Source organism: Nesoenas mayeri, assembly GCF_963082525.1.
Source record: "Nesoenas mayeri genome assembly, chromosome: 19".
NCBI classification, from domain to species: Eukaryota; Metazoa; Chordata; class Aves; order Columbiformes; family Columbidae; genus Nesoenas; species Nesoenas mayeri.
The window spans coordinates 11800367-11826047 of record NC_137568.1 but is presented as its reverse complement, the minus strand read 5'-3'; the positions used below and the strand labels follow the sequence as shown (position 1 = coordinate 11826047).

General features: G+C 61.8%; 1 protein-coding gene across 1 annotated transcript in view; it reads left to right on the top strand.

Moving 5' to 3' along the window:
* The window catches only part of SDK2 (sidekick cell adhesion molecule 2), a gene marked incomplete at its 5' end in the record, with an annotated part of 42653 nt that overhangs the window by 6465 nt on the left and 10507 nt on the right, over positions 1–25681 (top strand). The window contains 23 exons of the mRNA XM_080356564.1: positions 9083–9242; positions 16659–16765; positions 17552–17699; positions 18471–18604; positions 19591–19702; positions 19858–20048; positions 20193–20276; positions 20348–20542; positions 20738–20854; positions 21016–21183; positions 21445–21547; positions 21763–21939; positions 22026–22162; positions 22324–22471; positions 22541–22681; positions 22763–22944; positions 23173–23288; positions 23994–24189; positions 24372–24470; positions 24833–25024; positions 25105–25226; positions 25300–25409; positions 25500–25650. Of these exons, the coding sequence (XP_080212690.1) occupies positions 9083–9242; positions 16659–16765; positions 17552–17699; positions 18471–18604; positions 19591–19702; positions 19858–20048; positions 20193–20276; positions 20348–20542; positions 20738–20854; positions 21016–21183; positions 21445–21547; positions 21763–21939; positions 22026–22162; positions 22324–22471; positions 22541–22681; positions 22763–22944; positions 23173–23288; positions 23994–24189; positions 24372–24470; positions 24833–25024; positions 25105–25226; positions 25300–25409; positions 25500–25650 (3290 nt within the window). The remainder of the gene's footprint in view (positions 1–9082; positions 9243–16658; positions 16766–17551; positions 17700–18470; positions 18605–19590; positions 19703–19857; positions 20049–20192; positions 20277–20347; positions 20543–20737; positions 20855–21015; positions 21184–21444; positions 21548–21762; positions 21940–22025; positions 22163–22323; positions 22472–22540; positions 22682–22762; positions 22945–23172; positions 23289–23993; positions 24190–24371; positions 24471–24832; positions 25025–25104; positions 25227–25299; positions 25410–25499; positions 25651–25681) is intronic.

Sequence of the window (25681 nt, the reverse complement as noted above, 5' to 3'; positions counted from 1 at the left end):
TGCCTGCAGCCGAAAGGGAAAAGCGAATGTTGCGGTGATGACGGTGGGCACCTGCTGCCCCTGCGCCCCCAGGCTGGTGGATGCTGGAGATGGGGTGCAGGGGGAGCAGTGAAACACTTTTTTGGGGCGGCAGCCATGTGCGGCCCCAGCTGCAGCGCTGCCGGGGTGTGTGCGTGTGCGGTGCCGCGCTCGGTGGAGTGAATTGATGTTTATTTTGATAATGAGTTCTCAATGCACTCGCAAACTAATAAAATCAACTCATTAGGGGTGGTATGTTTAATTCAGAGCTCTGCTGTTGGGAGAGCCGTCCCCGCCAGCTGCTGGGAAGCACGGAGCACTTGGCCTTCGCCCGTGCGCGTGGGCTGCGAGGGGAGGAAGGTGATGGGTGCCTTCATCTCCCCGTTTCCTCCATTTTTCTTGCTTGGTGGAACGAAGGGCTGGGAGGGCAGTGGCGGGGAGCTGAGCTGTGCAGTGGAGGGTGGAAACACAGCACACGCAGGGGCAATGAGCTGCCAAGGCTCCTGACCGGGGGCGGTGGGGGGGTTTTGCTCGCTTGGCTTCTCCCCATAAGCTTCACGTCAGGTTGGGCAGCGGCGCCGGCTTTGCCGCTGGAGTCGCTGGCCCAGCATCGCGGCCTTGGCTGGAAAAGCCCCTCTGGCTGGGAGAGCCACAAGTGTGTAAATAAGCGCGATGAGCAGAGTTCGCTTCTCTGCCCTGGAAACCCAGGGCTGTCGTGGATGGCTGGGGTGGGATTAGCAGGCTGTGAATGATTCCCGTCCCCCACCTTCGCACAGGGGCGTCTGGGAAGGCTTTGGAAAAGGCTTTTTCCAAAAAAACCTCGTGTTTCGCTGTCATGCTGCAGCTATTTATGTTTCAAGTGAGCAATGCAATGACTAATTAATACTTTGGAAAAAGGATGTCTGGGCAACACCCCAGTAAATTGGTGAGCGCCCAGCGCCCGCTGGCTCGGGGCCGTGCCGGGGGGACGCGGCTCCGTCCCGCTGGGCAGGGAGGGTGGGGAGCTGGCCAAGTGTTTTCCATCCCGCGGGGCTGGCGACTTCACTGCGTCAGTGCCATGGGAAAGGCTGAGTGGAGTTTTTCTTGTGGTTTCTGTCTTCTGTTTTTCTTTCCCCGCTGTATTTTTTTCGGTTGGGAAACGCTGCCTTGCTGAGATTTTCACGGCGAGCCTGGAAAGCGGCTGTCTGTCTGTCTGTCTGTTTGCGAGTGCGGTTGCAGGACGAGGGCTGCGCTGAACAACATGTGCAGCCGGGGGGCACGGGGGGAGCTCGGGGACGGGTGCTCCTTGCAGCAGTGACGTCCCAGGTGCTGTCAGGGCTGTGGTGCTGGCTTTGCTCTCCCAGGGCTGTGCTTGCCCTCCAGGAATACCTGGAAGATACACTCCATGTGCCACACGGGACCAAATCCAGCCTGGAGCTGCACTGGGCTGCAGTGGGCTTGTGTGCCACCCATCCCACCCAGCGCCGGGGTTGTCATCACCCTGCACCCCTCGGAGGCTGTGGAGAGGGGGTCGAGGTGATGTCCATCTGTCCTTCCCCTCCTCACTGTTCTGCGGTCTCTCCTGGGGACACCAGCTGCAGGATCGGGCCCCTCTCGTAGTGTTGAGTCACTCCCCAGGTGTCTGTGACTCACAGTGGGGACCCAGATGAGGTGAAGCTGCGTAATCACGGGGTCGGGGGGATTCGAGGTGTTGGAAGGAGTTTGCTGGGGAAGGAGTTTTGGCTGCAGCCTGGAGCTTGTTAAGTGTCCCTGGCGGAGGACGGGGCTGTGCCCTGCCTGGGGATGTGCTCAGTTTGGGGACAGGGTCACTGTAGTGGTGATGTCTGGCTGTGCTGTCCTGGGGAGGTCCCCTCTGTGCTGGGAGTCCCCTGTCCCCACAAGGAGCATCCCCCCGTGTCCCTTTGCTACAGGTCCCTTGCAGCTCCCCACAGCCCCATGCGTTTGGGTTTGGGGACAGACACTGGGGGTCCATAGGGGCCGTGTGGTGCTTTAGAGCACAAAGCTCTGCTTGTCGTCCCCCCCCGGGCTGGGAACACACAACGGTGCCGTGTGTGCGTCTGTTTGGGGTTTCCTGCCAGGGGAAATGTTGTTTTTTCCGTGCGGGTAGCGGGGCTGGGTGTGCGAGGGCAGGCAGGGGCGGGCAGGCACACAGCCCCGCTCTGTTCCTGGCCACGGCTGAATGAGGTGCTGTTCCCCGGCCAGGGCTCACATCCCTCCCTTGGCTCCAGGAGCATCTCAAGCCTTACCTGGCCCAAATTGGGACCGGGGTGCACCCAGGATAGGTGCTAAGGGCTGTCCTGGGGCTGTGGTCCTTGGGCAGAAGCAGGGGTGATGCTGGCACAGCCCCGGCTCTGCTGCGGTGGGCAGAAGGGCATCAGCCTCCAGGTTTGGGACCCTTTGATGGCTGGTGACACGTACTGGGGGTTGGTCGGCGTTTGGGGAAGGGATTGCCAGGATGTCTCTGTGCAAAGGGAGAGGTGGCTCCATCTCCAGCATCACTGCTGGGAGGTTCTGAGCTGGCACGGTGGTGCTGCTGGGCTCGATGTCCCTTTTGCAAACAGCGCTTGTCCGCGGGAGCCGTGCTCGCCCTCCCCGTGTGCCCCGTCCCTGGGGGTTCAGCCAAGCATGGCGTTGCTGCTGGCTCAGCCCATGGCCCACGGAGCTCTCCGGGAGCCCAGCTGCGGAAGAGGAGCTTGTTATGGAGCCATCCTGCTTTTAATTAACAAATTAAAATCCTAGTTAACAATCCAGCCCCAGGGCTGTTGGAGGCTGGGAGAAGCTGGAGCGTTTGTTATGGAAACAGCAGTTAATTAACAAATAAATAAGTGCGGGCCTGGAGACAGATGATGCAGGAGGAGGAAGGGGAGATGAGAGTTCGGTTGGGGTGTCCTGCTGGCAGGAGGGTGTCCATTGGTCCATCTGTCTGTCCTGGGGGATGCTATGGCCCCGCGGGCAGTGCCAACCCTGCTCGGAGGGGCTGAACAGTGGCTGGTTGTGCCACGACAAATGTGGCTGTCTGGCATGCCAGGGTCACCGTGGCTGGGTTTGGGGCTCTGGGTCCCTGCCTGGGCTCTGCTGAGCACCGCTGGCCCTGGGAATCGCTGCTGCTGCCCGTCCCCTGCGCTCAGCAGAGCTCCAGCGGGGATGGATGGGCTCTGACACCGGCAAAACCTCTGGTGGGGATGGATGGGCTCTGACACCAGCAAAACTGCTGTGCAGGTCGCAGGTGACACCAGTGCTGTCCTGGGGACCGCATGAGGAGGAGGGGACATCACATCCCTAGGGGCAGGGGCTGCTGTGGTCCCCACTGGTGTCCCCTTTGCCCTGTGCTGGGGCTGTGTGGGGGGTTTGGGCTCCCTTGAGCTGGATGCAGCTGGGGAGAGGGGTGCTGTGGCCGTGGCCCCCTGAGCCATGCCCAGCAATGGTCAGTTTGCATTAACCGCAGGGCTGTCACTGCTGCCGGCTGCGATTATTGCTGCGATGGGTGCTGACGGGGACGTGCGGGGGCTCGGGGTCACTGCTGCTCCCTGAGGCGCTGCGGCTGCCCGGACACGGCGGTGTCACCCGCTGGTCCCAGTGCCACGAGGTGGCTGTGGGGACAATGCGGGGATGTGACCCCTGTGCCAGCCAACGCCGGGGCCCTGCAGGACTTTTTGGGTGGAAGCAGCAGAGCCCACGTTGCTCCCGCAGCTTCACCTTCCCAAAGGCTTAAGGGAAGCAAATCAGTTTAAAAGCCGGCTCTGCAAATCCTGCCGGCGTCACACGGGCAGGAGCCGCGCTCCGCTGAGCAGCTCCTCCAGGTCTGCGTCTCTCTCAGCCTCCCACCTAATCCAGTTAACACACCTCTGCAATCGGCTTATGGCATGTAAGAAACCCCAAATCTCCTCCGAGGGAGGCGCAGGGAGCGGGGCGGCGATGCCGGAGCCGTGAGCTCTGCCGGGTCCAGCCCCGCTCTGTGCTGGGGGGCAGCGCCGAGTGGGCTCCCCAGACCCTTCTTGCTGTGTGGGTGATGAGCATGGGCATGGCTTAGTGCTAGGGTTGGGTTACAGTTGGACTCTGTGATCTCGAGGGTCTTTTCCAACCAAAATGATTTCATGATTCATATATGCTTGTTGGGGGTGGCCGCATCTCCCGAGGGCTCCCCCACCACTGAGAAGACCTTTTCCTCTGCGAGGAAATTGCTGAAGCGGTTGCATGAACAGGCAGAGGGTCGGATGGAGAGGAAAAGGTGCCCGACTCGCCCGTGTCTCTTTGGGTGGGCAGGAGCTGTGTCCTGAGCCTTGGGAGGGATCGGGCTGTGGCCGGGGTGGATGGTGACATGGGGCTGTCTGGGACTTGTGTCTGGGTCCTTGTTGTCACCCAGGGGCCGCACCTGCCCTTGGGACAGGGTGCGCAGTGGGAAGGTGCTGTGTGGATGGGGAGGAGGGAAACCTGGTGGGACAGGGATGAGGGACCGGGGGGCTGATGTTCTCCAGCGTGCCATGGCCAGGGAGGCACCACGGGCTTGCAGAACCAAGAGCATCGCTCTCGGTGACCCTCCTGAGCAGCTGTGCCATGGCCGTGCCGCCTTCCCGTGTCCCCAGCCCTGGCGTTTCCCCGATTGCCGTCACAGCCTCGTGCTGCTGGCAAGCGCTGGACACCCCAGCTTGGGCTGTGCCCTCTAAATAGTGCAGGAAGGTGGGAACCGTCTGAGGGGGCTGCGGATAAACACGGTAAATGGCTGAGAAATGGAGCGTGTCTTTTGGGAGCCACCGCGGCCGGTGTGGCGGGTCCCTCTGGCCGATGAGGTGCTACCGGCACAGGTACGGGCACGGACAGGAGGAGGAGACGGGGCAGAGCTGCCGAGCCTACCCGAGCATTGGAAATTGCATTTCACGGCCGGGCGGGCTGGGATACCAACCCCAGCACTGGGCGCTGGGAGAGGAGATAAGATTTGATTAAGAAGGCTGTTATTAATTTATGGCAAGTACACTCACGGTAGTAGAGAGGTTGCTTTTAATTAATAGCCAGAAGGAGAGTTGTAAAGCTCTCAGTCTCGGTGTGGGGAGAAGGGGAGGGAGGGGAAAAGCAGGGAAGGAAGGGAAGAAAAAGTTGAGAGGATTAAGGGACACATCTGCAATTCTAAGTCTCTTTCTTAGGGGGCAGGAAAAAAAGAATAAACCCACAACAAAACACAAAACTCCCCAATGTGCTAAAAGACACCATGGGGGGGTAGGGGCTCAGGTGCTGGCCCAGGGGTGAGTGGGGTTCGGGGTGCTCCTGCCATCGCAGTGCCATGCTTGCTTTGTCCTTGGCACCCCCGGACGCCTGGGTTCCCGCTTGGCAGCACATTGTGCTCCGCAGCTCCCAGGTGCCAGGAGCGTTCAGAATTTCATTTCTATGTTTGCTTTTTATTAAGGGGACGAGGCCTCGTCTCAGGAATACTAATGGCTCTGGCGCGGTGCAGAGCGCCGCTAATCCTGCCGCACCTGCCGGCCACCCACCCCGCGGGGCCACCGTCACCGCCCCGCAGGGAGCGCGGGGGACACCGTGCTGGGGTGTCACGGCGGCCCCGTCCCTGCAGCAGGGCTGTGCCCTCGGAGCCCGCAGGGACACGTGCTGTTTAATCAGCCCCATGAATTTACCAACAGCTGCTGAAAAATTGATGCTTCTGACCGCACGCTGGCGTCCGACAAGCAGGAAATGTAACCGAGCCAAGGGCCGGCTCCTGGGGCAGTGGCACAGCCCCAGGGCTCGGCCGGGTCCCTGGGCACGGGGCCACCCGGCCATGGTGGCCACAGAGGGGATGCGGTTTGTGCCCAAGGGACAGCGCGACTTGACCAGGATGGGTCCCATGGGGCCACCTCTTGTTGCACCCGGCTGGGGCTGCGACCCCCCCGGGGTGCTCAGGGGTGTCGTGGTCCCCCATGGGTGCTGTGTTTGGGGATGGTGTGACATTAACCCCTTCCCTGCTGTGCCGGCACCGGCGCTCCCGCCTCCCCCAGCCCCCAGGTGCGGAGCGGCTGCGGCGGCGCCGTGGAACTGCGCCACGAATATGTTACACAAATGAATAATAAAAACAAAGGAAAATTACCCTCTTTATTGAAACTCGTTTTATGAATAAAACAATTATTCTGGTAATTGAAAAAATGTGTCATTAAATTAAATGCAGTGGTTCCTATTAAAATTTTAGTGGATTTCTTCTTCTCTGTTTCTTTTTCCCCCTTTTTCCTTCCCTCCCTCCCTCTGTCTCTGCTGGCGGCTAAAGGCTGGTAATTATAGCGGAGGGTTTCGCTTTCTCTTTATTGTTTTTTAATCTGTTCGTGCTGCGGAGCACCAGCCATAGTCTGGTGCAGGAGAGATTTAGCTCCATCTCCCTGTGCTGGGGGGGCTGCGGGTGGGGGTCCCGGTGCCAGTGACAGCGCTCCCTGAGTGCTGCCATCCTGCTGTCTGGGCAGGGATGTCCCCAAAGGAATGGGGCAGCCCTGCAAAGCCTGGGGGGCTGGGGATGTGGCTTGTGCTGAGCTGGGGGGGGACCCATGACCTGCTGGTCTGAAGCAGCAAAGATGGGAGATGGACATGGGTGTCCCACCAGCGGCTGATCCTTTGTGGGTGGCTGAGGGGACCCATGGGGATGGGCGTAGTGCCCCCAGCCCCGTCTTGTCTCTGCTTGTGGGGTTCACAGCGCAGGGGGTCCCAGGCTTGTTCCCCACCAGCCCTGCCCTTGGCCGACATCCCGGGATTCCTCTGGCCTTAAAACTCCCCGTCCCTTCCCATCAAAGGGATTTGAAGCTGGGGAGAGGGGAGCTTAGTTTCCAGCTCACCCATTACACCCAGGAATTAGGATCCATTACTGCTCTTTAAGCAAGATGGGCCCCCCCTGCCCTACATCTGCACCCCCTCCCTGGCACTAATGCAGCGGGCTCAGCCTGGCTCCCGCAGCCCTTATGTAAATAAAGTGCAGGGGCAAAGATTTTGATCCCATTAGGCGGGATTAGTGCCTTGTGAGGCCCTGGCATTAAAATGTCATCGGCGGTGGAGGGAGAGAGTGGGGTCGTCTCCGTCCCCCTCCCTTCTCACCAGCACTTGGCATCGTGTTTTCCCCCATCCATCAGGGCCGGCAGCTCAGCAGGAGCAGGGGTCACGGGTGCTGCAGGGGTCACGGGTGCTGCAGGGGACACTGTGGGCAGGCTGGGGACAGCGGGGTTTGGTGCAGCCCTCTGCGCGGAGGGGCTGGTGCTGGGCCGGTGCGGTGGCCACAGGGAGCTCAGCACCGTCCCGCGCCGCTGCCAGATGTGCAGATGTTCCCCGGGACGCCTCTCGCTGCTGCCTGTGTTTGGAAAGTGATGAATTTCTGCACCAACTAATTAGTCTCTAATTAGTAAGTGGAGTGTAAACAGTCACAACAGATGGGGGAGAGGCAGAATTAGCAGTAATGACCCTTTGTTTGTGGGGGACCTGACCGTCAATGAACCCCCAACTCTGCTGTCACCTGCCCCTGGCTGGGCTGTCTTTGGTTTTCCCCGGGGAGCGGAGGAGCCGGTGGGGGGCACAGGGGAGCTGCTCGGTCCGCGGCGTCTGCCGTGACCTTCGCGGGTGGATAACGATCGCGCGATCAATAGCGGAATCGGGAGCCGCCTCTCCTCCTCTGCGCCGTTTTTCACCCCTTAATGCAGAACAGATGGCTCGGGCGCTTCAAAGCAAGATGAGCCTTAGCTGCTTAAAGTCAAATTAGGATGTATGCAAGCGGTGCGCGGGCCCGGGGGAAGGTGAGCCAGGAGCACCCTGCCTCCCAAACACCGCCCGGATGCTGTGCTGGGTGTGGGGGATGCACCGAATGCGCCAGGTCTCAGTCCTGATGCACTCAGCACAGCCCTGAGGTCCAGCTTGCCGGCATGGCTGATGTCCCCCAACTCCGGTGCCGGGTGATCAGCCTGTTGTGCTGTCGCTCGTTACTGCAGCGATGCATCGGCTGCATCTAGCCAGACTCCCAGTCTGGTCCGTGGCTCCTTTGCTGGCGTTGTGCAGGTGTTTGGCCGCGGAGCTGGGCTCTGGCTGTGCCACAGCCCCAGCCGGCCGCTGTGGTTAATCCCACGGTCTCCAGCCCAGCGTGGGCGAAGCACCAGAGCTGCAGGTTGAGCTCGTGCCCCACCGTGGTGGGGACACGTGTGCTCAGCCCTGCACACAGACCCTGCGCCTGGACGGTGAGGGCTGCCCGTGCCAGCCGGCGCCGCTGGCGGTCAGAGCGGAGGGTTGAATCCAGGAGCTGCTCCTTCCCTCCCTAATGAGCGTCCTGGCATTCGGCACCACCTTGGGGACAGGCTGGATGGGGTAAATCGCAGGACATTTCCACATGGGTGCAGCAGTCAGGCACCCCAGGATTTGCAAGCGCTGGGCGCTGCCTGTGAGGAGAGGAACCCCCGGCGCGGGTCCGGCTGCCTCTGAGCTCCCGCAAACTCGTGGCACCCCAAGGGCGGTGGGACCCAGGGCAGGCTGAGCCCACGGCCGCTGCTTTGGTGCCGGCTCGCGGTGCGGAGAGCCGTGGCAGGAATTCAGCTCGCGTACACGAGAAAGCAAAGTCCTACCCCAAAGAAAAAACCCAAAGCTGTGATTGAAAGCGCACTTGAAAGCTGCTGGGGAATATGAATGTGTCTTTGAAGTAAAAGGGCTTCCATTTGTTAAGCAGAAAATGGAGCTGTGTGTTTCGATTTATAGTTTTACTTAGCAAATAAAACAGGAGAGGAGTAAGTGTTTATGTCTCGCTCGGCTCCCAGCCCCTCCGCCCCCTTCACCCCCGAGTTAAAAGCTCCGTGCTTCCGAAGCACTCCAAAGGCAGGCAGGAATAAAGCAGAGCAAGCAGCTTAGATCAACCCTAGATGGGCTAAGCTCTTGTGAAATGGCTTGGACGGGGGGGGAATGGCCTGTGGAGAGCTCTGGGGACCCTGGCTGGGCCAGAGGGATGGGGAGGTGGCCGCCAGCATCCCCCTGGTCCTGCCCGGGGTGAAGCTGTGCTGGTGCGTGGGGCTGGCGGGCTGTGGGGCTGGCTGTGGGGCGGTTCTCACCCCTCTCCCTCCTCTCTCGGCAGACGACGTCTCCCCGTATTTCAAGACGGAGCCGGTGCGGAGCCAGGTGCACCTGGAGGGGAACCGCCTGGTGCTGACGTGCATGGCGGAGGGCAGCTGGCCCCTCGAGTTCAAGTGGCTGCACAACAACCGCGAGCTCACCAAGTTCTCCCTGGAGTACCGGTGAGTCCCCCGCCCCGAGCATCAGGGGTGAATCCCAGCTGGCACACCGGTCCCTGCCGGCAGCGCCGCGGCACGACGGGCATTGCTGGTGTCCCTGTGCAGGGGCAGCGTGCGGGGGAGGCAGCGGTTGGCGTGCCGGGGGCTGCCGGCTCTGTTTGGAGAGCAAACGATGGATTTAAGCAGGTCAACACTGGGGAGGAGGCGTTTGCACAGGCGGGATTAACACCGCGCTGTGGATGACGGCCGGCTCGTGGCTCCATGAGAACGGCCCGACCGCGGGAAGGGGCGAGAAAGCGCAGCACAAGAGGTGCCCCGAGTTTGGGCATCCAGCCCCGTGCACCAACTAATCCAGCTGGCCCTATGTCATGACCGCTCGGAGCTCCTTTAAACCACACCAGGCACCTCTCGCCGTCTCCTCTGCGTGCATGTGTCATCCTCTCTGTTTTAATCAATAATTCAGGCCGAGACAAGCCGTTCCCCATTTAAAGGTATTGAATCCAAAGGCTTCATGTTGCTGTAGCAACGCAGGGCTGCTCCGGGATGCCGGGAACGCAGACAATGTGGCTGGTGACGTCCCCTCGCTGCTGGGAGCTGGGTGCGGGGTCCCCCCAGCACGGTGCCACGCCATCCCTGGGGACCCCGGGGACTGTCCCCCACGAAGCCGTGGTGGCCGCAGCTCTGCGATGTCCCCAATGCCCCAGGTTTGGTGCTGGGTGTTTGCACCAAAGATCAGTGCCCCGTGGGACAGGTCGCTTGTCCCCAGCCCCAGTGTCAAAGCTCAGAGACCCGTTGAGCCCCACGATTCCCACAGGAGTCACGCTGACAGCCACGGGAATAGCGCGAAATGTCACCCTTCAAATGGGATTGTGGGGACAGCGGTGACAGCAGGGCGGGTGGACATGGAGCCTGCACAAGGACCCTGCACCCCATTATCTGTCCCTGGGCAGGAGAAAGCTCTGCCCTGTCCTTGGAGCAGGTCTGGGTGCCTGGGGGGCCCCTCCAAACGTAGAACGGGGACTCCTGCCTTCCTTCCATGGGTCTGCCCCTGGGCTCACTCTGTGCCTCAGTTTACCCTTCCATAAGAACGGGCTCAGCACTCGTGTCTCTGCTCTGGGACGCCCGGCAGCTCTGGAGCCCCATGTCCCCACGTCCCCATGCCAAAGTGACTCCCTTTCCCCGGAGCCCCCGGCCTCCGGCTCCAGCATCCAGCCAGAAAGGATTAAGGAAGGAAGCGACAGAATAAACAAACACACAGGGAAAACCCAAACAAGCCCAGGCGCAGCTAATGAAGCAAACAGCCGCTATGCAAATCACTGCCTGGCTCCAGCCCGGCGAGGATGCGACCTGCCAGCATCAGCTCCATCCTGCCGGCCCCCGCGTCTCCGCGGGGATTTCATGTGTCAAGAGGAGAGTTTTGGACATCTTGCCTGGAACTGAAGGCTGCCGGTGAGGAAGGCGACGTACTCAAATTAGTTATGATGGGCAGAAATTGCATTTTAATAGAGATGTCAGTGGCATGGAGCCAGCCTGCTCAGGCTGTGGGAAGGTAGTAATTAAAAGTTAACGAGTTTAGAAACAGAGTAGTCCTTGGAGAGGGGAGGGCTGGCGCTGGTGGCCAGGGAGGCTCAGGGATGCTCCTGTCCGTACGGGGGCCAGAATGGCTGTGGGTGCATCGGCAGCGTGGGGAGGGATGGGGGTGCAGCCAGATCCCCCCAGCTTGGAGCTGGCACATGTCCCCTGTGCCTGGGGAGCAGCCGAGCTCGGTGGCATCACCTCACGGTTCCCAGCCAGGATGGTGCGTCACTGAGTGTTTTGTCCTCGACATCCTCACCGCTCCCCCTCAAATCCTCTCATGCAACAGGGCGTCCCGCCGGCACTGCGGCTGCTGTCACCGTGTGCATTGACCTGTTCTTCTGGGGGCTGCGGGCTGGGGCTCGCGCCCCCTCATCCCCACAGTCCTCACAAACCACCCCGGTGCGTCCTCCTCTGTGGTCACACGAGCTCACGGTGTGTTTTAAGGGAAGTAGCCGCTCTCCCCGTTTGGCAGCGTGTTTCCATGGCGACCGCCCTTTCCTTCCCGCAGCGTTCGGCTGCCAGCTTGCCACCGGAGCGACTTGTTGGCGTGTGGCGAAGGGCAGATGGGGAACGGGCTCGGTGGGTCCCCAGCCACGGGCTGGCAGGGGCCTATGCTGTCCCCTGCATGCAGGTGGAGCTGAGCCCTTGGAGCATCCCTGGTGACCGCGGCAGGATCGGGGACCAGCTTGGCTGCTTGTGCACACAGACATGTCCCCCGTCAGGAGCATCCCTGGAGATCGAGTGTGATCAGGGACCACGGAGGGATCAGAAACTAGTCTGGCTCTGTGTGTGCGCAGAGCTGCCCCCCTCAGGAGCATCCCTGGGGGCCACAGGGGATTGGGGACCAGCCTGGCTCCTTGTGCATGGAGCCATCCCATGCTGGGAGCATCCCTGGGGACCGCAGTGGTTCAGGAACCACAGAGGATTTGGGACCATCTTGGCTCTGTGTGCATGGAGCCATCACCCCTTGGGACCATCCCTGGGGCCCACAGGGGGTCGGGGACCGTGCTGTCTTCACCCACTTGCTGCCTCCATTGCCTGCGTTGCCGTGGAGGGCATGGAGACGGCTTTCCCGTGGGACCCCGGCTGCATCCCACATGGGGGGACCCCACAGCAAAGCCCCGTCCCCTCCGCTGCCCGTTGTGACCTTAGTTAAGGTGACGGCAGTGCCAGCACGCTCCGCTCCCGTGCCCTGGCACGCCGGCACCGCGCTCTGCAGGGCTCTGGTTTGCCGTGCGGAGTCTCGGCGGTGCCGGGCTCCCCCGCGAGCTCTCCGGAGCCTGACTTCTCCTCGTACGAGGAATCATAACATGCAAATCAAGCAGCTTGATGTCTTTAATGAAATCCTCGGAAGGAAAGCACTTCTCTGGTGAACTGAGGATATTTATTTCTCATACAAGAAATTTAACATGCAGATTAGTTGGGGCTGGTAATTTATCACATGAGATTGTCCTATTAAGGGCTGCATCGAGTCCTGCTGCCTTCGGAAATTACCTTACACATAGATTACCTCTGGACAGACTCCCATCCATAGAAATGCATCTTCCAGCTACTAAATCAGCCCTTTTTCCTCTCCCCATGTCCCTGCGCAGCTGGTGCGGGAGCCCAGCAGCTACTGGAGGATCCTCCGCCTCTTCCCGAGAGCCCCGATCCTCTTTGCCGGGAGCTGGGGGCCCGGGAAACTGTAATTATATCTCCAGCGCTTGCTGGTTTTGCTGCTGTGGTGCTCCCTGTGCCTCCCCCCAGCAGAACAGCAATGGAACGATGGAGCCTCCTGGCTTTGCCCAGGGTTTTTGGGGCCTCGTGGCCGCTCGCCAAGACCCCCCTGAGCCCTGGGTTTGTTTCCAGCACGTGGTGTCCCCGTCTGCTCCCATGCATGGGGAGGGTTGGCAGGAGCCGCCCCACCGGAGCTCACTGAGGAGGGTGGATTTGGGGCTCATTGGACTCCCCGTCCTGCTGCATTGGGGTGTTTTGGGGTGCGTGTTCCCCGGGGAACACAACATGCTGCACTCATGGGACCCCACCAAGCCTTTGTGGCCTTTTGAGCACCCTGGGTGTTTGGTACTTGGACTTTGTCCCCAAATTATATAGAATATGGTGACAGGATCCTCTGAAACACACAGATCTGGGGGTGAATTCACCCCCACTCCCTGCTGGGGTCCCAGCCCTGCTCTGGCTGGACCTGCTTTTTGCCAGCCCAGGTGTGAAGCACAACCCTCCCCCGGGAGCTAATTGCCATTCAATAATGTAATTAGTGGGAGCTGATGCCCGTCAAAGGGGATGCAGACTGGGAGCGCAGCAGTGAGCTCCTGCTGCTGGTGGCTCTGGCTTCACGTTTGGCATTACCATGTGTGGCAAAGCCCCCAGGAGTGCAGGGAGGCAGCACGGAGCTGGTAACGGGGTGGCCTTTGCTGGTGATGGTTGTGCCGCGGTGCCTCCTGCCTTTCTCTGTGCCTTGTTTGGCTTCGAGGGGGACACAAGGAGGCTGGTGTGAGTGAGCAGCAGGGAAGGCGATGAAGGGGACAGACCCTCTTGCTGGGACCATATGTGGGCTCAGGCAGCCGCGGGCAGGGGACCGGCAGAGGGGTCAGTGCCTGGGGGTGCACCGGAGCTGGCAGCAGCCAAGGACCCGGTGAGGGACACCCCAGAACCCTCCGGATTCTGGAACGTGGCTTGTACACTCGCCCTCCTCCCAGCTCCGCTCCTTGCTCAGATTAATACATGGGCATTAATTATTAAATGGCTCATTGTCCTGGCAGGGCTGATTGAGGCAGCGATTTACAGGGTTGCGGTGCTGCCAAATCCCCCTGACTGAGGGACACACTTCTGGCAAGTGGAGAGGCAACGGCTCCGGCCACGTGTGTCAAACGGAGCCCCTTCCAACCAGCAGCTAATTGAGATCCAATAATACAGTTAACAGGGGCTGATGAAATACCAGGGGGGTTATTTAAAAGCACATTGAGCAGCAGCCCAGCGCGGGACGCGGGGCTCAGATGCTGGGAGTCGTTAAACCTTTGCTAAGTGTGTTTTAATGCTCACTTGACATTTCATTATCACACAGTAACTATTCAAATACATGTCCCCTCTAGAATTAATTAGTCGTTATACAGGGTATTAATCAAAGGGGACCGTGCCAATGTGCTTATATCCAAAATCCGATCCAGCTGTTGCTGTTACTGGGCGGCATTGAAGAACCACAGATTTCTCCGCTCTCCTGGCTTTCGATTTGATGGATCGAATCCTTTGGCTGATGCTTTTCCCAGCCCCTCTCCACCCCCTCAATCTAATAATAATTCGGCAGCGTCAGCCCTGTGCTTCGCAGCAACCCTACAATAACAGAGCTGCCAACATCAGCCAGGCTGGGGCATCGCGGCACCGTGAGCAACTCTGCAATAACACAGTGGGACATGCAGCCTGATGTGCCACTGGTGCCCTGCCGGGGCTGCGGGGCGAGGGGGTCGTGGCGGATGGTGGTGCTGTGCCCTCACCATGGCGGGTGGATGGGGAGGTCGTCGTTCCTGACGTGCAGCCTGTCCATCTGTCAGATGGATCCGGTGCCAAAGCTGCAAACCCGCCGGTCCCCCGGCACGGGGCTTCTGGCTCCGGAGCCGCCTCCTGACCCCGGTGCTGAGCCCGAGACCATCGCTGGTTGCCAGCAGTGCATTTTTTTGCAGGCCGGGTCACTCCTCGCTTCCGAAGTGCTGCTCCCCGCAGACGATGCCCTGTCAACCTCTGTCTTTAAAACCAAACCAAACAGACCCCCGGAACAGCAGCGTCAGCAGCCAGGGCTGTGCTGGGAGCGCGGCCAGAGCTCCGGCCGGCTGCGGAAACTGCTGGCGATGGGCAGAGGGACGCGGGTGGGACAGTGACTGTGGGCGCTGGGTGGCAGGATCGGCCCACGCGGAGCAGCCGCTTGCTTGGTGGCACGAAGGAGCCGGGGGCTCCCGGCCACAGCGCTGTGGCTCGTGGCCGCTCCTGTTTGCCCAAGCTGCGGGGTGCGCGGTGCGCTGCGGCTGCACGTCCCCCTGCAAGGGGATGAAATTGGTTCTCGTACAGCGCCAGGGGAAGGGAAGGGAATCAAATCAGCGCCGTCTTGGATAAAAGCCTCGGTGGAAGCCAAGCGGCGGAGAACAAAGTCTCTGCTTGGATTCGGTTAATGACTGCGGGTCTGGTAATTGATTTCCTTTCTCCGGGCTGTTTTCCGTGCTCAGGTGTGTGCAAAAGCTCAGCTCCATAATTCCTCCTCCTGCTCCGGTGGTGCAGAGACACAGCCCCGTTAATTGGGGCTGTGGGGGTGTCCCTGGCGGGGGGCGAAGGCTCCCTGTGCCCACCGAGGTGTCCCCAGCTCCCAGCGATGGGGACAAGGCGCTGCCAGGGGGCCGTGCATCCGCGGGTGTGTGACCCCCAAGAACGGGGGTGGTTTGTGTCCCATGGGGCGGCTCACGGGCCGTGCCGGCAGCTTCGTGCCAGCGCCTTCCCGCCATGAGGGTTTGGAGGGGGTGACGAGGGGGTCTGTGTGGGGACCGCATGTGCCTCATCACTGCCGAGCAGGCGAGTGTCAGTGAGCGTCTGTCTGTCCATTCACCCACACGTGTGTGTTTAGGAGTCACAGCGTGTGCGTGTGATTTATGGAGGAGGACGCGGCAAGGAGAGCGGGCCCATCAGTCCCAGTGTCCGCGTCAGCCCCTGACAGCGCCGTGCCATTGAAATCTCTTGTTTAAAGCCCCTGGGGATCATTTTTAAATATCGGCTGTGACACTCAAGGGCTCGTTCCGAAGGGGCCTCCTCCCATCTCCCGTGGGGATGGATGACCCCACACGCCGCGTGGGTGGGGGTTATCGGCAATGGGTTTGGTGTCACCCACGCTGTGCCCACCGTGGCTCAGCAGCACCAGGGGATGAGGTGGGAGCCACCGTGTCCCGTACAGGGGTCCCCCCCTCTTCCCAGCAGAGGGAACGTGCTCCTCGTGTCTTCTGAAAGTTGAGTTTATGCTCAGTTATCAAGAGAACAAACAAAGCTCTGCTGAAACAGCCCCCGGCGTGTTTTAATGCAAGATTAGATTTTGGGCAGGGAGGGTTGAGCTTGGTTCTTTACTCCTTTTTGCTCTATCTGTGAGTGCTCCCCATGGGGAAGGTGATGCTGCAGTGCCTGCCTGCCCCCCCGGGATCACCCACCCGCGAGGCCCCCGTGGGGGGTCCAGCCTGGTTTTGGGGTGATGGAGCAGGAGCACCTGCATCCCTTGTGGGGATGGGGGCTGCTCGGGTGATTCTTGCTAGCAGTGGGTGAGTTGAGATGTAGTTATTATGTACTTTATCTGCTTATCAGCTGCTGGCGCTGGGGATGATAAGAGCGGCGCTGGGGATGATTGGGCGGCTCAGCCCCGGCTCCTCGGAGCGGCGCGGGGCTCAGTGTGCGGGACCGAGGTGCAGTGAAACCGGCAGGGGTCAGGACAGCGGGTGCCACGTCCCCAGCAGCCACCTCCGCTTGGCTTGAAGCCACTTGCCCTGCGCTTCCCACCTGTGGCCATGAGTCACCGTCTCCCCCCACACCAGGCAGGTGACCGTCACCAGCTCATGCCCAATGCCTGGTGTGGTGACAACCCCCCCGTGTGCGTGGCCGCAAGTCCCTGTGCGGCAGTGGGGGACACCAAGTGTCTCCCCAGCGTGCACAGATGTGCACAAACACGCGTGTTTGCACGGCTCCAGCGCTGTCACCTGGCGCAGGGGTTGCTGCCCAGCAGTGAATGGGATGGGTTCGTGTGGGACCTGCAGCCTCTCCCGAGGGCTATGACAGTCACTTGACTGTCCCCGACACCGCTGAGGTGGCTCCTCTGTCCCACAGGTACATGATCACGTCGCTGGACCGCACACACGCCGGCTTCTACCGCTGCATCGTCCGCAACCGGCTGGGAGCCCTGCTGCAGCGCCAGACCGAGGTGCAGGTGGCCTGTAAGTGGCAGCCCCGCTCGGCAGGGGACAGCTGGGGACACCCAGCCCCGTGGTGCTCGGTGCAGCCCAGGATCAGCACCTGGCTCCGGAGCATCCCTGGGGTGATGTGGGCAGGGATGGGGCTGTCGCTGCCTCTGCTGCACGCGCTGGCTGGGGGTGCAGGGGGGGACCCCAGGACAGGGCAGAGAACAGGGGGCTGTGCTGGGGGGGATACAAAGGCACCACGGGGGGTTAAGCAGGACAGGAGAGTGCTGGGACCCAGGGGACATGCCCTGCTCTGTCACCCCTTCACTCTGGGATGCCCCCAGTCCATTCAACCCCTTCCTAAGGAGCAATGACAAATCAGGAAGCTAATGAGAAATTAATAAGGCAGCTGTGCTAACAACTAATGATAATGGCAAAGTCGTTAAAAAGAGCTTCTTTACATGTTTTTAATTACAGCAATTAAAGGAAGTCAATAAAAATCCCCTGCCCCCCATTCCCCATGCACCTTGCTTCCCTCTGCCACTCTGTGCTCCCAGCCCATGACCGGCTGGGCAGGATGGGGACACCGGTTGTCCCAACCTTGTCCCTGGAGCTGTGGTCGTGCCGGGGTTGTGGGGCTGTGCAGCTGTGGGTGCCGCGGGGACTGATCCTGCTGCCAGCGCAGCCTTGGGGATACAGGAGCAGCCCCTGGGGTCTGAGCCCCCCGAGCTGGGGAGGGGGCAGCAAGCAGAACCCAGAGCACCCCCCTGCATCCCACCTGACCCCCCCAGCCCCTGACGTGTTCTCCTGCGTGTTCTGCAGACATGGGGAGCTTCGAGGACAGCGAGACGCAGCAGAGCGTGTCGCACGGGGAGGCGGCCGTCATCCGCGCACCCCGCATCGCCAGCTTCCCCCAGCCCCAGGTCACCTGGTTTCGTGACGGGCGGAAGATCTCCCCCAGCAGCCGCATGTGAGTCCCCCAGCACCCCCCAGCACCCCCCGGCATCCGGGGGAGCCGCGTTTCCCTCGGCCGCCGTTGTCCTTGCAATGAGGATGTTTAACAGGCGTCCTGAGCGCATCGCGCTGAAACCCAGAGACAGGCTTGGCCGCTAGTGGCTCTATTTGTCATTCGGGAAATGAATTTTTAAAAGAAATCAAAATAAGAGGGAGGCAGGTGGGTGAGAGGGGCGTTGTGTGTGCTGGGGCGGCAGCCGGTGGGACAGAGCCGGGCATGGGACACACGTGTGTGACAAGCGTCCCTGCGGGGCTGCGGCAGAACCCGGTGGCACTGGAGCGGCGAGCCCGGCGCTGGCAGACACAGCGTGTGAGAATTGAATTTGTAACCCACATTATGCAGGAATTGAACTAGTCTCCTTTCTATTTGCAAGGCAGGATTGAGGAGATAAAACTCCTTTATCTCATATTTAATGGTAAAAAATATATTCCCCAAACTGTTTTATGTTTCCGGCAGATTAGATCGTTCCATAAAAAAAGAAAGTCCTATTAATCTGCAGTGTCCGATGGGCTCCACTTGGGGCAAGGGGGACGTGGGGCTCAGTCCCCACACGTCCCAGCTCCTGCTGAGGCTACTGGCCAAGCCTGGGGCAGCGGGGGGATGACTGGGGGTCATGCCCATCCCATGTGGGTGCCCTGAGGCCGGTGCGGGTGCTGGGTGGGGGAACAAGGGTCCCAGCTCCTCACATCGGTGTCCCCGTTGGGTTCCCACCCCGTCTCCCCACAGAGCCATCACGCTGGAGAACACCCTCGTCATCCTCTCCACGGTGGCCCCGGACGCGGGACGTTACTACGTGCAGGCGGTGAACGACAAGAACGGGGACAACAAGACGAGCCAGCCCATCACGCTGACCGTGGCCAGTGAGTGCGGGGGCTGTTGTGTCCCCCCCACGCGCCGCTTGGCTCATCCCCAAGTTTAATTTGCAGTAAATCTCTTCGGAGGCTCCGGCTTCTGCTGACTTAACACTTCAGCCGCCTCAAAATTTATTTTGGCGCTTTGGGCTGTGCTGCAGGCGCTAATTGTACCACGGCAGAGCCCCCCACCCTGTCCCCACTGTGTCCCCGTGCCCTGGGATGGGGCTGCGGGAGGGGGTGGGCAGTGCAGCCCCCTGGCAGTGGCTTTTCTGGGGGGCACCCCGCTCCTGCCATCGGTCCCCTCGCAGCCCACGCTGCTCGGGGTCAGCCCCTGCCTGGGGACACCCCTGCGGTCCCATCCCTCGGGTCCCCATGGACCCTGCAGGACCCGGCTGAGGGTGCCCTGACCCCCATTCAGGTTGTCACAGTTGGTCCCAGGGAAGACGCCCTGAAATGACATCAGTCCTCCCGGTGCTCTCATCCCTCGTCCCCTCCCGTGGCTCCGTGGGGCGGTTTATCCCTTTCCTTTGCCCGTCCCCCTTCCCCTCCTGCCCCATTAATCTGTTTCTCAGCGTCTCCGTGCGCAATAAACAACCCGGAGCCCATGTTTATGGATTCAGCTCTATCAGCAGCTTTCGAGCCGATTGCGTTTTTACAGCGCCTACACGAGGGTTTTTTATTGTTGCAATCATTTTGCTTTATATACTCTCCATCTCCCTCCTGCCTGCCAGCTGGGAGCTGGGCTGGTGCCAGGGGCTCCTATGGGAGGAGGGGACTTGGGGACAGTGCCATGACACCAGGGTGATAGTCTGGACCTGCCCGTCCTTCCCATGGGTCAGCAAAGCCCATGGCCCTTTGGTCCCTGTCACCTTTGTCACCTCCGTGCCAGGCAGGGCAGACACGAGGCTTTGGGTGCCCTGTGGGACTTGCCGGGAGCTGGGGCACCCCAGGGTGAGCAGGGGGTGCTAATGGCTTGTCTCTCTGTCCCTCAGATGTGGGTGGCCCAGCTGATCCCATCGCACCCACCATCATTGTCCCACCCAGGAACACCAGCGTGGTGGCTGGGACCTCGGAGGTGACCATGGAGTGTGTGGCCAATGCCAGGTGAGTAGGGATGGGACATCCCCCTGGTGGCATCGCCATCGCCTGGCTGTCCCCATGTCCCTTCCCACCAGGGCTCCTGTGGGATGGAGCGAGGGGGGATTTGGCAGGGTCCGGGGCGGCTGGGGCTGCCTCCCAACGTGCTCCTGGCCCCCCAGGCCGCTGATCAAGCTGCACATCATCTGGAAGAAGGACGGGGTGCCCCTCTCCAGCGGCATCAGCGACTACAGCCGCCGGCTCACCATCCTGCACCCCGCGCTCAGCGACAGCGGCTACTACGAGTGCGAGGCCGTGCTGCGCAGCAGCAGCGTCCCCGCCGTGGCCGAGGGCGCCTTCCTCTCCGTCCTGGGTGAGGGCCTGGCCGGGCAGCCCCAGCCCACACGTGTGATGAGTTGGGGTGGTCTCAGCCCCGGGCAGGAGTTGCTGGGGGGGGTTTGGTGGTGGGGCTGGGGGACCCCGGTGCTGACACCCATCGCTGGGTTGTGCTTTGCAGAGCCGCCGCAGTTTGTCAAGGAGCCGGAGCGGCACATCACAGCCGAGATGGAGAAGGTGGTGGCCATCCCCTGCCAAGCCAAAGGTGAGCCGCTCGCCAGCCACCCTCCCCGCGCCACCGCCGCCCCGTGCCTGACATGGCCTTGTCCCTTGCAGGTGTACCCCCCCCTAAAATGGCCTGGTACAAGGACGCTGCCCTCATCCGCCTGGAGAAGCTGTCCCGCTTCCAGCTGCTGCCCGACGGCAGCCTGCAGATCAGCGGGCTGCTCCCCGACGACACCGGCATGTTCCAGTGCTTCGCCCGCAACGCGGCCGGCGAGGTGCAGACCACCACGTACCTGGCCGTGACCAGTAGGTGACAGTCCCCTGCACCCCGGAGCCTGGGCTGTCCTGCCTGGGACCCCCTGGCTGGGCTCCATGGGGGGCTCAGGGACCCCAGGGAACCCTCCCATGGGGATGGAACTGCCCCTGGAAGCAAGTCAGCTCTGGGCTGGGCACCAGGAAGGGCTTCAGGGGTGTCCGTCCATGTGTCTGTCCACCCTGCAGGCATCGCCCCCAACATCACGAGGGGTCCCCAGGACAGTACAGTCATTGATGGCATGTCCGTCATCCTCAACTGTGAGACTTCAGGGGCTCCTCGCCCAGCCATCACCTGGCAGAAAGGTAAAGGGACTGGGGACACTGGGGTGGGGACAAGCCTGCCCTCCCAGCCCTGCCCTGCCCATCCCTACCCACATGGCTCCAGGGCTTTTTCTTCAGGCTCTGTGGCCACTGGGCTGTGTGCCCGGGGCACTGGGGGTGACGTGGCTCACCATGTCACCCAGGGGAGCGGATCCTGGCCAGCGGGTCGGTGCAGCTGCCGCGTTTCACGCTGCTGGAGTCGGGCAGCCTGCTTGTCAGCCCCGCGCACCGCGCCGACGCCGGCACCTACACCTGCCTGGCCACCAACTCCCGCGGCGTGGACGAAGCCTCCGCCGACCTGGTGGTTTGGGGTAAGGCCATGCCTGTCACCCTGCCTGTCACCCTGCCTGCACCCTGCCTGCACCCTGCCTGCACCCAGCCCTTGTCCCCACTGTGGGACAGACCCTGCCTGCCCCACGGGCAGCTGGGCGCTGGCTCCTGCCGCGGTGTGGGATGGAGCAGTTTGGGGATGCCAAGCATGGGTGCTGGTCGGTTTGGATGGGTGACATCTTGGGCTGTCCCCTGCCGGTGCCACCCCTGCGGTGCCGGTGGCTCACCCTGTCCCCCCGCAGCAAGGACACGCATCACCGACCCGCCACAGGACCAGAGCGTCATCAAGGGGACCAAAGCCATCATGAGCTGCGGGGTCACCCACGATCCCAGCGTGGATGTCAGGTATGTGTGACGGGGCTGGGGGGATCTGGGCACCCCTGGGCTGCCTGCCTGGGGAGGGAGCAGGCAGATGGTGGATGTCACTGTCTCCAGCCCAGTCCTGCAGTGCCACCTGGTGCCCTGCGCACGGGGAGCCTGGCACTGTGCCAGGACCCCTGGTCCCCTCTCCCTATGGGGGTCTGCAGGGTACCAGCCCTCCTGGTGTCCCCCCGGCACAGGTATGTCTGGGAGAAGGATGGGGCGCCACTGAGTCCCGAGAGCGGCCCGCGGGTGCGCCTGGACGAGGCGGGCGCCCTCCACATCTCGCAGACCTGGTCGGGTGACATCGGCACCTACACCTGCAAGGTGGTCTCAGCTGGGGGCAACGACTCGCGCAGCGCCCACCTCCGTGTCCGGTGAGACCCCCCCCCTCAGCCCTGCTGGCACCCTGTACCCTGGGCTGTGCCCCCTCCCGTAATCACCCCCCAAACTCCCCGTCCAGGCAGCTCCCCCACGCCCCGGAGAGCCCCGTGGCCATGCTCAGCCCCCTGGAGAAACGGGCCATCAACCTCACCTGGGCCAAGCCCTTCGACGGCAACAGCCCCCTGCTCCGCTACATCCTGGAGGTCTCCGAGAACAGTAAGGGGCTGCCCTGCCTTGGCCAGGCTGGTCCCTGGCACCGCCTGGGAGCAGCGAGCAGGGGATGCTGCAGGGACCTTGGGGACCACGGGGCTCATTAGCTGGGCAGGGGACCCCAGTGTCCTGCAGGTCGGGACCTTCACCGCCCTCTCCCCCCGCAGACGCACCCTGGACAGTGCTGCTGGGCAGCGTGGACCCCGAGGCCACCTCGGTGACGGTGCGGGGCTTGGTCCCCGCTCGCTCCTACCAGTTCCGCCTCTGCGCTGTGAACGACGTGGGCAGGGGACAGTTCAGCAAGGACACAGAGAGGTGAGCATGGCTGGGGGGTCCCAGGGGGCTGGCAGCCCTTGGTGCTTACCCCCGCCTTGTCCCCCGCAGGGTATCCCTGCCCGAGGAGCCCCCCTCCGCACCCCCCCAGAATGTCATCGCCAGCGGCCGCACCAACCAGTCCATCATGATCCAGTGGCAACCGCCCCCCGAGAGCCACCAGAACGGTGTCCTCAAGGGCTACATCATCCGGTAGGCACTGGCGGGGCAGCGTGGACACCCCAGGGTGCTGGTGGGGACACCGGCAGCTCTGACCCCCGCCCCGGTCCCCAGGTACTGCCTGGCCGGGCTGCCCGTGGGTTACCAGTTCAAGAACATCACCAATGCCGAGGTGAACAACCTGCTGCTGGAGGACCTCATCATCTGGACCAACTACGAGATCGAGGTGGCGGCGTACAACAGCGCGGGCCTGGGGGTGTACAGCATGAAGGTGACGGAGTGGACGCTGCAGGGAGGTAGGCGGGGATGGGCAGGGACACCCCACAGTGACAGGCTGTGCCATAGGGGGTCTTGGGGACAGGTGGCAGGAGGAGGATGGGTTTGGGGGTCCCAGGGGTGCTGGGATGTGCTGGGGAGGGATGCGCCCAGCCGGGGGTATCTTGGGCTCCCGGGAGGTGGCACCCAGCAATGGAAGGGACCTCACCAAGCTGGAGCCGCTGCAAGTTGTCCCTTGGTCCCCACAGTCCCCACGGTGCCCCCAGGGAACGTGCAGACCGAGGCCACCAACTCCACCACCATCCGCTTCACCTGGAACCCCCCCAGTCCCCAGTTCATTAATGGCATCAACCAGGGGTACAAGGTGAGGGGCGATTCCCGCGGGTCTCCCCAAAACCAGGGCAGCTGGGTGGGGGAAACCCCTTGGCCGACCTTCACAGACCATCTGGACTCCTCCTCCCAGGACCCCCGGGTTTTAATTGATTCGGGCCTGGCTGTTAGAATAATATTTACTGAAATTTAACACTTGCATGGGCTCGCAGTCTCCCATGCTCTGTAATTAATTCCAAATTGCAATTAATTCAAATTTACATTAATTAAATTGAATTAAAACATTAAACTTGTTTCTTAATCCACTCAAAAGAAGTTCAGGAATTTAATTGCCGCTGAATGAGATAACCAGAGCAAGTAGGATATTTAACATTCTTATTAAATGCCACTTAGTATTTTTGATTAGTATTTTTAGGGCCTAATTAGTATTTAATTAAGTTGCTATAGGCTATCATGCACAATACCAATTAAATGCCCAAACATCCCTCCTAAACGCAGGCGAGGGGCGATTACACGCCGTTATCAATGGGAGTTAATCACCGAGCGTGTGCTCTGTATTGGCTCGTAAACATGTGCTTTTAAAAGCACCAAGTGTTCCCTGAGCCATTAATTGATATTTAATCAGCTCTGAATACATAAGAGGGGCCGGAGGTGCCCGGAGGCCGGTGTTTGCGGTGCCGATGTGCGCGGTGGGGACACCGATGCCTGGCGGCAGCGTCCCAGCCCCTTCCTCCCGCAGCTCATCGCCTGGGAGCCGGAGCACGAGGAGGAGGCGACGGTGGTGACGGTGCGCCCCAACTTCCAGGACAGCGTCCACGTGGGCTACGTGGCCGGGCTGCGCAAGTTCGCCGAGTACTTCACCTCGGTGCTGTGCTTCACCACGCCGGGGGACGGCCCGCGCAGCCCCCCCCAGCTGGTGCGCACCCACGAGGACGGTACGGGGGGGAGCCGCCTCGAGATGGGGGATTTGGTCCCGCGGGATGTGGAATTGGGGTTCCACCAAGCCCTATCCAAGAGGAACCCCCTCCACGCTCGCTCCTGGTGGGGCTCCCATGGGTGCCGAGGGCTCCGGCCGTGGGTGCGTGGCTGCGTGCTGAGCCTGGGTGTCTTCGGGCAGTTCCTGGCCCCGTGGGACATCTCAGCTTCAGTGACATCCTGGACACATCCCTGAAGGTCAGCTGGCAGGAGCCGCTGGAGAAGAACGGCATCCTGACAGGTGAGGGAGCACGGACAGATACCCAGGTTCTGCATCAGCCCCGTCCCACCCCGCAGCGTGTCCCTCTGTCCCCATCCCACTCCCCCACATCCCCCCCTGGTCCCTGTCCCACCCTGCAGCATCTCCCCCTGGTCCTCATCTCACCCCACAGCATCTCCCCTCGTCCTCATCCCACCCCACAGCATCTCCCCTCATCCTCATCCCACCCCACAGCATCTCCCACTGCAGCATCACCCCCTGGTCCCCATCCCATCCCGCAGCATCCCCCCTGGTCCCCATCCCACCCCACCACATCTCCCACATCCCACTCAGCCCCTGGGGGTGGGTGTTGAGGGGGGCTGACGGCATGGGGTGCGTTCCAGGCTACCGGATCTCCTGGGAGGAGTACAACCGCACCAACACGCGGGTGACCCATTACCTGCCCAACGTCACCCTGGAGTACCGCGTCACCGGCCTCACCGCCCTCACCACCTACACCATCGAGGTGGCTGCCATGACCTCCAAGGGCCAGGGCCAGCTCTCTTCCTCCACCATCTCCTCGGGGGTGCCGCCAGGTGAGTGCGGGGGTGCCGCTGCGCTGGGGTAGTGCCGGGGATGAGCAGCCGGTGCCACCCACCCTGTCCTGTCCCCACAGAGCTCCCCGGTGCCCCCACCAACCTGGGCATCTCCAACATCGGACCCCGCTCCGTCACCCTCCAGTTTCGGCCGGGCTATGATGGCAAAACCTCCATCTCCCGCTGGCAGGTGGAGGCACAGGTATGGGATGGCTCGGGGTGTGCTGGGGGGTGAGGGGGTGCTGGGGGGCAGCTCATCCCCCTCCTACATGCAGATGGGCCAGAGCGGTGAGGCCGAAGAGTGGGGGCTCGTCCACCAGCTGGCGAATGAGCCCGATGTCCGCTCCATGGAGGTGCCCAACCTGAAGCCCTACACCTACTACAGGCGAGTGGGTGGGACGGTGTCACAGTGTCCTGCTTGGGGACTGGAGCCCTCTTGCCCCCCCGCACCGTGACCCTCCCTCTCCCCCCTCAGTTTCCGCATGCGGCAGGTGAACATCGTGGGCACCAGCCCCCCCAGCCTGCCCTCCCGCAGGATCCAGACCCTGCAGGCACCCCCCGACGTGGCACCTGCCAATGTCACCCTGCGGACGGCCAGTGAGACCAGCCTGTGGCTGCGCTGGATGGTGAGGGGGGAGCACAGCTCTGGGGGGCTGT